The following is a 12,509-nucleotide window of genomic DNA, read 5'->3' on the forward strand; positions in this document are numbered from 1 at the left end:
TCTGAAATGTAAAGAATATAATGTTGATTTCATTATAATCACATTCAATTGGTCTTTGTTAATAATTAATAAAATGGTTTTAATATGAGAGAGTGTGTGTGGGAGGTTGGCGTGTATAATGTGTACACCACACACACACACACACACACACACGCAGATACCAAAATCAGCAGATATCTGTAGATGTTATCAATATCAGTGATAAGGAAAATGAACTTGAATACACAAACTCTTTAAAAAAGGGCAGTTGTGATTTTTTTTAAGCTAACGTGACTCAAAGAGGAAATGATTGGGAATGGCTGTAAATGGACAGATTTTCAAAAGAATGAAATTGATGAAAGGACGCTGATATAATCATCATTAAGGTCTGTCATTTTCGGGAATTCCCCTCGACCCGTTTACTTACGTTGGTGTAGGCTGAATCATTTTGAGGTAACAAGCACCAATTGTGCTTCATCTAACAGGGTCTTAATTGTTATGTGATCATTAAAAAGTATAATTACTGGTTTTGAATAGATTTACGAGAAAGCAGCAGTGGGTCCCCGATGGGTTTTGGCTCTAAACGGGATTTGACATATAAGTGGAACCCGGCTAGCCGCATCCTACACCAGCCTCCAGAGGCGTCGATCGTGGGGGGCAGGGGGGAGGCGATCGCCCCACCAATGAAAATATTGGGGGGCAAACATATCGTTTTGCCCCCCCCCCCCATAATTTCCTAAGTGCAAAAATAAAATATGTTACACAGAAAACAGCAAGCGAGATTGAGATACACAACTTGTTCTTTATTTAAAATCGTACTCAAAATGTCCCCTTTTCCAACTCGAATGTGAAAATTTTCAGCACGCGCTTCGCGCTCGCATTAATTCATCGGTGAGATATGTGTCTCTTTCTCATGAGTCATTTATATATATATATATATATATATATATATCATACTGTATGAATAGGCCTATATGTGTGTGTGGGGTTGTTTGTTTTTTTGTGGAACGTTGACTCATGATTCCCCCCCCCAATCTGAAAAATGGATCCACGCCCCTGCCAGCCTCAGTCCACTTTTGACGGATGTCGTATCACCATCGTGCGAGGGAGAATTGCAATTAACAGTCAAGTCCATCCCAACAAAAGGTTTATTTGAATGAAGAGAGAAAAATCAAATGAACACATCACCGAAAATTTCATCAAAATAGATGTAAAATAATAAAGTTTCGACATTTTAAACATTCGCTTAATTTCACAAAACAGTAAGGAAAAAACACGTTATGACATCCCCATATACTTCATTGTTGGTACGCAAATGACCGATGATCTCATCCACTCTCTATTTATTCTGTATTTGATAATGATAAAATATAAGATATTAAAATTTTTCCCCATTTTAATGTAAAGCAAAGTTTTATCCCCCATGAGCATGTAAAAATACCATTGTTTTAAACATTTTGTAGTTCAGTCAAAGGGGTCCTTATACTGTCAAATCTGTAGAAATATTGCACAATTCAAACAATATGAAACAGACGAAAAAGTGAGTGATATCATCGAATCACTCGATTTGTATATAACTGAGTGGTGCATATAGCTTTACCGTGGAAAAATGAGTGAAATTCATAACTTTCTTATAAGGCATCCGATTTTTGATGAAATTGTCAGTTATATGCTTGATTTTTCTCTATTGATTCAAATCAACTATAAAGAAAGTACAGTTGCTCTCCATGGATGTGATATGACATACATTGATTTGATGTCTAAAATTTACTTTAAAACCATAACTTTTATCCTGGCAAAATAACCGCATACATTCGTAATTCCGAAGCTTCGTAATTCCGAAGGTTCGGTTATTCCGAAGGTTCGTATTTCCGAAGGTTCGTAATTCCGAAGGTTCGTAATTCCGAAGGTTCGTCAATCCGAAAACGAAATAAGGTTCGTAATTCCGAAGGTTCGTTAATCCGAAAACAAAATAAGGTTCGTAATTCCGAAGGTTCGTTAATCCGAAAACAAAATAAGGTTCGTAATTCCGAAGGTTCGTTAATCCGAAAACAAAATAAGGTTCGTAATTCCGAAGGTTCGTTAATCCGAAAACGAAATAAGGTTCGTTAATCCGAAAACGAAATAAGGTTCGTTAATCCGAAAACGAAATAAGGTTCGTTAATCCGAAAATTAAATAAGGTTCGTATTTCCGAAAATGAAAATAATTCATTTTGGTAACAAAAACGATGTTGTCATTACAAGATTACACGATATTATGCAATGATAGTAATAACGATCGATTATACATGCGTGTGTTGGGGCCAAAGCATGTATTTCATTAAGAATGGCGCCCTGATCAAGCATAGGCTAATTTCGATTTTATCTGAGCAATTGCTGCCTATAAGCAAATGGTTTCATTAAAGATGCAGGGGATCAAGTGTGTTGGAAGCGTGCGAGCAACCTCTACATAATAGGATTTGTATTGGAGGGGATGTCATTTTAATAACAGCTTCTGCTGGTAATAAAAATAAAAATAATACTAATAATGATCCTTGTGAAATGTTGAAAGCGCGAATCGCAAGCTGAAACTAGTAGACATTTCATGTAACAAGACATGAAGTGAGCATTCGGAGCATTTTTTGTAATCGTGAGAAAGATGTGTATCTTTCTAAAGAATTAATGCAAGGGCGAGCTGTAATTTGTTTATATACTGACCAGGGGCCCGTTGCATGAAACTTTTTACCTGAGAAAACTCAGGTTGTTTTTACAGGAGTTTTTGCCCTGTACTAAACTCTAAAGTCATAGGCGGAAATCAGACTAACCTTAGTTTTCAGTTTTTACCAGAGTTTTCTCAGGTAAAAAGTTTTATGCAACAGCCTTCGGAAAGTAATCTTTTAAGGACTGCATTTAGTGACTCATGAATAGAATATATATCTCACGAACTAAATAATGAGAGCGCGAACCGCAAGCTTAAAATTTGTGATATTCCAACCTGAAAACTGGACATTTCATACTTCTTTTTTGTAACCAGAAATAGAATGAGTTCCTCAATAAACAATACTTGATGCGAGCGAGAAACGTGAGCCAAATTTTTCCGATTTTCCAACCTGAAAACTGGACATTCTAAGCATTCTTGTAAAAAAAAAATAATAGCTGGGAGAATAGTTTTCAGAACTGAAGTGGCTTCCCTGGGTAAATGATATCTATATCAATATTATCATTCTAAAAAACAAATATGCCCTTCTTCATGTTTTTTTCGAAATAAAATACTCTTTTTAAAGTATACAAGTTAAGTTAAGTTTTCAGGCTGGAATATTGAAAAATTTCAGCTTGCGCTTCGCACTCTCATTCGATTGGTGAAATATTCATCCTAAAGAGGTCACTAAATGCTTTCTTTAACAGGTTCCTTTTCTGGTCAGTATGTTTAAGCTCGCGTTTTGCGCTCGTGTTAATTCTTTAGTTAGATGCACATCTTTTTTAATGACAGCAGAAATCTGCTCAGATTTTTAAAAACTAATTTTCATTTTTCATTGAAATAACCTAAGGTTTAGCTTGTGATTCACGCTCGCAACACCTCGCAATAATGCCATTTTAAGAATAATTGACCACAAAAAACGTTATACAACTTCACCTTTGAATTTGTTTTACCAAGCCGCTCTCCCATTATACTCTCTCCCGAAAAATAAAGCCTAAATATACATTTTGCCATAATAAGAAGTCACTTCAAAAAAGTTTTTCTCTTCTTAATCACTATCAAACACACAATGACTTCAAGCAGATGATAATCTTAAGGTGAAAATATCACCAAAGTGCCCATTTCGTTCGTTCGGCCGCCCTTGCCTTCCCATCCTCATATGATAATTGAACGGCAACAGTGTCCCCCGCCCCTTGCCTCTGCCTCTGCTTTCCCGGTTTTCATTTTTCGGATTAACGAACCTTATTTTGTTTTCGGATTAACGAACCTTATTTCGTTTTCGGATCAACGAACCTTCGGAATAACGAACCTTTTTTCGTTTTCGGATTAACGAACCTTCGGAACAACGAACCTTATTTCGTTTTCGGATTAACGAACCTTCGGAACAACGAACCTTATTTCGTTTTCGGATTATCGAACCTTCGGAATAACGAATCGTCGGAATTACGCCACAAATGTTCGGATTAACGAACCCTTTTTCGTTTTCGGATTAACGAACATCGAGGTATAGGCAATTTACGTGTTTCGGAATTACGAACCTTCGGAATAAAGAACCTTCGGAATTACGAAGCTTCGGAATTACGAAGTGTAACCCAAAATAACAGAAAGCAGTTTTATAAACCTTTTGTTCCCCAAACTTAGTATATGTTGTCCGACAATAGATTTGCTTCCTCTCTGCATGCGCACCCTGTCGCCTTCACTCAATGTGCTTCCTCTGTCCACCCCCCCCCCTCTCTCTCTCTCTTCCCCTCTTTTCCTTACATTCACCAAGGAAACTATAGCTCCCAGTTTCTTATCCTTCAAAACGAAGAGAAGTTGTCTAGCTGTCGGATCAGACATTTTTTCAGACGACAAAAATAACGCCGCCAGCCCCCATCCAAATCTTTCATTTTTGAGGAATTGTTCATAACAAACCGTCCTTAAGACTTCTATGAACAATAATTTTATTTTAAGGTCTTATTGGAAGCAAAAAAAGTAACAATTGATTTATATTATACACCACATGAAAGCTCGAGTGAGCTATCAATGAAAATAATAGTTCATTGCGCTCTTTGTTGGTCTAAATGTACAGCGTCCAAAATAGGAAAATACGTGTGTTTGCGTTTATATATGAGAAAAATTATATTTTCACATTCAATTTGCATATTTACTCATCTAGCACATCTCTTTTGTACAGTAAAATAACATTACATATGTTTTATTTATACAGTGATAATCTTTATTTTTGTAATTTGTTTGTCTGACTCTTCTTTCGACATGACTGCTATGTCGGGTAAATTACCCGATGGTAGTTACCATCGGATGGCAAAGTTACCATTAAAGTAATTTTTAGGCAACGGGGCCATGCAGGAACATTTTCAATCAGTGAGGTTCCTATTTACCAATTCAAATTATCGACGTTAACCGGATTAGGTGAAGTCATTGTCACTGTTAGATGCTCTCACGGGAAACGCATATTATTCCCTCTTCAATGGTTCGTTAAAAGTGTATTAGGTTTCAAGAAAGAGTTTCATCAAAGTGTGATAAAACACACGGGACACGCGGTCAAGTTTGATAAGAATGGCTCATGAACGGCAACCGATACAAGTTCAGGAGGTGCCGTGGCCGAGTGGTCTCAGGCGCCTGGTTATACGTAGAAAGTCCGGGGTTCGATCCCCGGCCGGCCACATGGATTCATTGCAAGATGGCACTCGGTCCTATCAAGGCAAGACAGTCAGCAAATCATGCTACCATCCCTTCTAAAAGAAATGCACCATTTTATCCTAGACGAGTTCACATCAAGACACCTTCCTTCGAGCTCCCACACTGAGGTAATATTTTCTTTTGAGTCTTGACCAATGGCTTTTAAGAGAAGTCTCGATAGTTGATGTATGTGATAGCCAGAAAGGCTACCACTATTGTTGTGACTAATGTAATAATTCTGTCTGTTGTCGATTGTGGCTGTGGCTCGTGGGTGTGACCATGTTTGACAGACTTCTTGGTAGATTCTGCATAAAAAGAAGACAAGATCATCTTTGTCATAATTTATTGTGATTCTCTGAAATTCCTCTTTTTATCATTTTTCCCTAACAAGACATATTGTATTGAGTGTGTATAATGCGACTGGCTCCCTCATATAACCATTTTCATCACAATGTCATTCAAAAGATAATTGTTCCTACAATCACGACAATTACCCTAGAATACTTTGTAAACTACTGTTTACAGCTCAATTGGTGTTTTTTTTATTGACGCCTTATTACATGTATCAATGATTAAGTCTGATTTTTTTCATTTAAACATGACCCCGAGCTTTACTTGATGATATTATAATAAGTTTATGAAATCGGCGAAATTATGACTTTTCGTGGCATTCGAATTGCAATACTAATCTGATGTTTCTCTATTTGTCAACAGTTTTGGTGTTCACTTGGTCTTTAAACATTACTAATGTTACTTCATAGTAACAAAAAGTTAACAATTCAAAAAATATCACGTGAATGATAATCTATTTTATATTTACCTTCCTTGAGATCATCCGCCATCTTGGAATAACCGTTCTTTTTCAGGGTCGTCTTCAGCTTTTTAACCGCCTTATCATCGCTCCCGTGTTCGTTTACCCACTCGTTGAGAAGATGGCGTGTTGCATCTACTAGATTCGATGACTTGCTTCCGATCAGGGTTAGTGCCTGGTCGACGATATCCTTGTTGAGTTCAAGGGAGAGTCCAAGGGATTGTATCGTGTCTTCTTTACCGACGTCATTGACTTCGATATGATTTGCGATGCGGAGAATAACGTCGGTGTTGAGGGATGTTGTTTCAGCCATGCCCACAGTAGAAATGTTGGCCTAGATTCACTTGCAAACTGATAAAAGAACAAGGCAATGGAGAGTTTTACCATTGAAGCTGCAGCTTTACAAACACAATAATGTCTATATGGTGATTTAAAAATCAGAGGAAACGCAAAATTTATATTTGTTTTTGTGGCGAAAATCAAATCAGTAACAAAATAAAATCGGGTGAAAGTAGAGTCTACAATGTAGGCCTGGTATTCACTGAATGGAACCTAGGTTTCCATTGTAAATCTAAACTGTTCTGGAACTTGGTTTAATCATATAAAAACACATTGGACATAACATCCCCCCGAAAAAAAAATGGAAGAAAAATTAAGAAAAGAAACGAAACGAAGAAAAAAGGGTAGAATTAAAGGAACACCGGGAGAGGCTGATTTAAGTTCTTTGGCATTCTTAACAATTAACCTTTTCTTCACTTCACATAGTATTATATAGGCCTATGTAGTGTTTTTCACTCATTTTTCTTTGGCTCTACCTTTCTTCCGTATAGCGTTAACGTGTTTGTTAGTTAATAGATTACAATTTAGTTCATACTAATATCGAAATAAAAAAAAGTCCCATCAGTTGTTTTTTTTCAGGATCGAAATTACAAGTAAATTGACACTGTTTGGTGCCCTGTTGATGGTATCAATAATTAAAAAGGTGCGTGAAATTTTGATGGAAGATGTTAGTAAGCATATAACTTAGAGGACTCGGTGATATGTTTTTTTTTTCAATGATCACAGCCGGCGATGGAGAATGGTAGAATTTGTATGTCACTAAAAACATCAAGATGTGAACGAAGCAATATCCATTTCTTATATGCTACTTTATAATTTTATATTCATTTCTTGTAAACGGACAGTTGCTTGCTCAAAATATGTACGCCTTTTGTCTGTTTGTATGTAAAGAACCAATACAACGTATGGCTATTACGTTGATCATTTTTTTTATATCATCCATGCTTTTAGCCGTACACAGGGGCCGCGGAGGGAGGGGAGGGGCTTCACCCCAAATTTTTTTTTCCAAAACCGTGTACATAAACGTAAAAATGACCATATGATTGTGATTTTATGCACTTGGTCAGCCCCCCCCCCCCCCCCTAATTTGAAAACCGTTCCGCGGCCCCTGACATAATGCAAATACTATACATTTAGATGTAAACATATTTGCTCGAATGGGAATAAACTGGGCTGAACTGATTGAAATGTATTGAACAGTATTGCATTTAATAGCATGACGTCAAACACAAGCTTACCTCTTCTTTACCCTTCTCATACAGGAATCTCACCGACTCTGTTTCCCGTGTTTTCAGTGTAACTTATCTCTTTAGATCGGGATCAGCATGATCACTTTGGTAAGAGTTGCATTTATCTTTGGTGTCACTAATTTCTATCACTCGTAGACCTCAATCACGAGTAAAACGCCAATATTTTCTGTACACGTTGCACCCTGAGTCAATCCTTCCCCTCGCTGTAAACAAGGTATATTGTGCTTCACACAGCACAAGGCGGGTATTCTGAATGAAGAATGGCTTCTACGGATGATTGAACCATCATAAAAGGGACCTTTGTGCAATCATTCAATGTTTGAACAATCGTGTCAGCTTTTTTTTACACGATATAGGGGCTTGGGCCGGCTGATCACAATAACTTCATATTTTTCAAAATTAAGGGATATTTGAAATGAGATTTGTTCCATGTATTTAATGAATATATAAGTATACTGTCAAAAGCCAATTATACCCAATTAAGTCAAAATTTGTTTTCAATAAATAATTATTAAAGAGCAAAGTGAGAAAAAACAGTTCGAGGGATTAACGCTGAAAATTTAGGTCGTCTCAGTCGAATGTTAAGTCAGAAAATATGAGTTAAAGATGATAGCGAAATATACTCACTATTTGTATAAGAGCTTAATTATTTCTTCATAAATAATATGTGAAACACGGTTTCATTTCTCCCTGCATGACCATGTGGAATATTGCCACGCTGTCATTATTAAACACAGAGTTTCCTTGTTGTTAAATCTACCAAAAAATAAAATAGTCCTTATTAATTCATCTAGCAATATATAAAAGAAATAGTGTGTATGTGACATGATTAACTGTCTCATTTGCATATCACTCGTGTTGTCTATTTAACTGTTTTATAAGAACCAAGAAGAAAATTTACAGTACCATTACGTTCTTAAGTTACATCCAATTTTGATTCAGCATTACGCTTGTTTGAATTTTCTTTAGTTATGCCTATTCAGAATTTATTCAAATCAAATTTTAGTTTGGTGGACTTGACCTCAAATATGAATCCATGTGTACTGATGACCATGATTGTCGATCAGTGTTCGTGGTTGGGGGGGGGTGGGGTTGGGGTAGGGGTGACACTATTAAGGAAATATTTTTGTTTTGAACGGGGTGGGGGGTCAGTGGTGTAACGAGTCTAAAATTAATAGGGGACCAGACCCGTGGCAAAGGGTCAAAAATTATTTTTTTTTAAAGCTCAGCGAGCGAGCAAGAATTTTGACATTTTATTACAAAAATTTAATTTTGTGATAGATTTTGACACGACATTTAAAACAAAATATTGAAAATAATATGACATATTTCACCCTATTCATTTTCTTCTTTTTTTCCCTTTCTTGGTCGCGAAACTTTTCTCTTTTTCTAATGCAATGTACCCCAAGCCCCGGTCCACATCTGTTCATCAGCGGAGGGGAGGTAGTTCTTAAGACTAACTGTAAGTTTTAATAATGTTAATTTTATTTCTACAACAAAACTAGGAACTTCGTGCATTTAAGGACTATGGTATATTAGGGGACAGGTCCATTCCAACAAAAAGTTGACTCAGATATAAAGAGAAAATCCAACAAGCGCATTATTGAAAATTTCTCAAAATCGGATAATGTAAAAAAAAAAAAAAGTTATGAAATGTTAAAGTTTCGCTTAAATTCATAAAATAGTTATATGCACATCCTGGTCGATATGCAAATGAGGAGACTGGTGGCATCATCCACTCACTATTTCTTTTGTATTTATTATAGGAAATACGAAATATCATAATTTTCTTCTCATTGTCAGCTAAGTAAAACTGGGCGTTGTGGCGTGCATGCGCCTGTAATCCAAGCTGTGGGGAAGTTACAAATTGATGCAGAGGTTCGAGGTTCGAGCCCTGATCACGTCTTTCGGATGGTGACGTTAAAGGTCGGTCCAGACGTAAATAATCATACCTGATTGATACACGTCTGACAAAACTCAAATACACACACTAGGTAAAACATCGATTAATTCCTCCCTGAACATGTGAAATTAGCATTCTTGAATTAAATATGGTTAAGGCAAGTAGGTCTTTATTGTTAAATTTTTAAAAATGAAATATTGTATAATTCAAACAATAAAAAACAAAAGAAATAGTGAGTGGGGAACATCATCAACTGTGTCTCATTTGCATATCACCCGCACTTACAACTGTTTTGTGAAAAATAAGCGAAACTATAAAATGTCATAACTTTTTTTATTTTACATCGGATTTTGATGACATTTTCAGCGTTATGCTAGTATGATTTTTCTCTATTTATTCAAATCAACATTTTTCTGGGATAGACTTGAACTTTAAAGGTAAAGTCCACCCAAGACTCTAAACAATGTTGGGTAAATGTGCTCCATGAGGGTAATGATGTGTCCAACCAACATTGGATATTTCTTTTGGGCATTTTTATTTATCCAGTGTGATGAATATTTTGCCCATTTTAAAGGAATTGCTGCTTATTGTCTCGCGAGCGAGACTATAGGCGCCGCTTTTCCGACGGCGGCGTCAACATCAAATCTTAACTTAAGGTTAAATTTTTGAAATGACATCATAACTTAGAAAGTATATGGACCTAGTTCATGAAATTTGGACATAAGGTTAATCAAGTATCACCATACATCCTGCATGAGTTTCACGTCACATGAGCAAAGTCAAAGGTCACTTAGGGTCAATGAACTTTGGTCAAGTTGAGGGTATTTGATGAATTACTGTCATAACTTTGGAAATTTATGGATCTAGTTCATGAAACTTGGACACAAGGTTAATCAAGTATTAGTGAACATCCTGCATGAGTTTCACGTCACATGAGCAAGGTCAAAGGTCATTTAGGGTCAATGAACTTTGGTCAAGTTGAGGGTATTTGATGAATTACTGTCATAACTTTGGAAATTTATGGATCTATTTCATGAAACTTGGACATTAGGTCAATCAAGTATACCACTGAATATCCTTTGCGAGTTTCAGGTCACATGACCATGGTCAGTGGTCATTAAGGTCAATGAACTTTGGCCGTTTTGGGGGTATTTGTTAAATTACCATTCTAACTCTGAAAGTTTATGGATGTGGTTCATAAAACTTGGACATAAGAGCGGGCGCGCCGGAACACTTCATTTTTTTTTGGGGGGGGGCAAAATCCCGAAGGAGGCACCATATTTTTGATAGCGTGAGATACCGAAGCGATCGAGCAGGAGAGGGTTTGGGACCCCCACGGTAAGCATTCAAAAATGAATTTCTTGAGAATTATAGAATTCACTGATACGAAAGACTTTACTCATAATAAATGAAATCTACGCGAAAACCGATCGCTTCGGAATTTGGTTTTCGTGTCTGATCAATTATATTGCGCATTACGCTTATATTGACTCAAAATACCAGAAATTACATTTTTCATTCAATATCCTTTCAGAAATATTTATTTATGTACATTTACATACACGGAAGACGCAAAAGAGCACAATCATCATAAGTTTCAAGTAATTCCTGTCAGAACAAGGAGTGTATTAAGCAGAAGATCCGTAACAACAGAAACAAAATAAATTCTGATGAATGTCTTTTAAAATTCAAAATATACTGTTCTGACGTGGCAGACGTCGTTAAGCACTTAAATCCAAATTCTATGCAAATCATTTCTGACATCAGCATTGGAGATAGTCCCTGATTATCCATGCATGCATGGACAATACGTTTCATATCTTGTAACTGGAGGAAAAAGAAATATGACAAGCTTAATTGTCTAACAATTTAAAACTTTTCTGAAAATCATTAAAGTTTAAAACATTACTCGATTTATGTGTTTCCTTTTGCATGTTTTGTATGGCTGGGAAGCAATTTTGGATGACTCCTTCAAAATCTTCTTTTTTCTTTACATATTTTCTGGGGAAAATGTGACCATAACTACGAAATGATGAATATCAATTCCAGGAAATGTTCATTTGTAAATAAGCATGAACTGGTTAACAATCTAACACAGTTCATAATGTACATTATGAAACATTATTTAGAAGAAAACAATTACATTCCAATAGCGGATGTGGTTGACGGTACACCATTGGAGTTTTCGAGAAAGTGGATAGAGGAAGAAGTAAAATTGATCGGAGAGGACGTGGACAGTTGATAGTCGAGTCATTTTTGTTTAAATGAGCGTATATAGTCCTGAAAAAGACAGTAAACCAGAAAAGGTTGAAGAGTCTGATCCTGCTCTGCACTCCATTCGCCGACTCGAGCTAGCATCTTGTCATTTATCCACAGGGGCGTCGATCCATTTTTCAGATGGGAGGGGGAGGGAATCATGAATCAACTTCCCAAAGGCACTCGATCACCCGAAACATACTCACACGCACATACAAATCTATATATAAATACATACATATATATACATATGACTCATGAGATAGAGACACATATTTCACCAACAAATTAATGTGAGCGCGAAGCGCGAGCTGAATTTTTTTTTAGTGTACTGACCTGAAAACAGGATTAAAGTGACTGTTTAGGACTATTTGTAGTAACTTATGAGGAGGATACATATCTCTCTACACAGATAGTGCGAGTGCCGAGAGCGAGCTGAAATTTCTTTATATTCTGACCTGAAAGCTTGATATTCTAAGCATTTTTGTACCAATGATTAAGATGGGTATCTAAAAAAATAGATGCGAGCGCGAAACGCGAGCTGAAAATTTTGATATTTAATTCGGTCTGAAAAAAATGACAGTTTAATGGACGTTTTTGATAAAGTACAAG

The 12,509-nt window shown here is 36.4% G+C and overlaps 1 protein-coding gene across 1 annotated transcript; it reads right to left on the reverse strand.

Moving 5' to 3' along the window:
* Positions 1–4,863: 4,863 nt before the first annotated feature.
* Positions 4,864–7,981, reverse strand: LOC121416163. Its single transcript, XM_041609644.1, has 3 exons — positions 7,727–7,981; positions 6,159–6,500; positions 4,864–5,643 (listed from the first exon to the last, which is right to left on the reverse strand). Exons 2-3 carry the CDS (start codon positions 6,460–6,462, stop codon positions 5,501–5,503), a joined length of 447 nt encoding a protein of 148 aa, XP_041465578.1. The 5' UTR covers positions 6,463–6,500; positions 7,727–7,981; the 3' UTR covers positions 4,864–5,500.
* Between the last annotated feature and the right edge of the window lie 4,528 nt (positions 7,982–12,509).

This window comes from Lytechinus variegatus, chromosome 5, assembly GCF_018143015.1.
Source record: "Lytechinus variegatus isolate NC3 chromosome 5, Lvar_3.0, whole genome shotgun sequence".
NCBI lineage: Eukaryota > Metazoa > Echinodermata > Echinoidea > Temnopleuroida > Toxopneustidae > Lytechinus > Lytechinus variegatus.

Bases quoted from the DNA above. Each gene is read 5' to 3' on its own strand.
- LOC121416163 (XM_041609644.1), bottom strand. From the start codon at position 6,462: ATGGCTGAAACAACATCCCTCAACACCGACGTTATTCTCCGCATCGCA. The intron at 5,644-6,158 runs GTAAATATAAAA...CTTTTTATGCAG, and splicing joins GGCGGATGATCTCAAGGAAG to AATCTACCAAGAAGTCTGTC.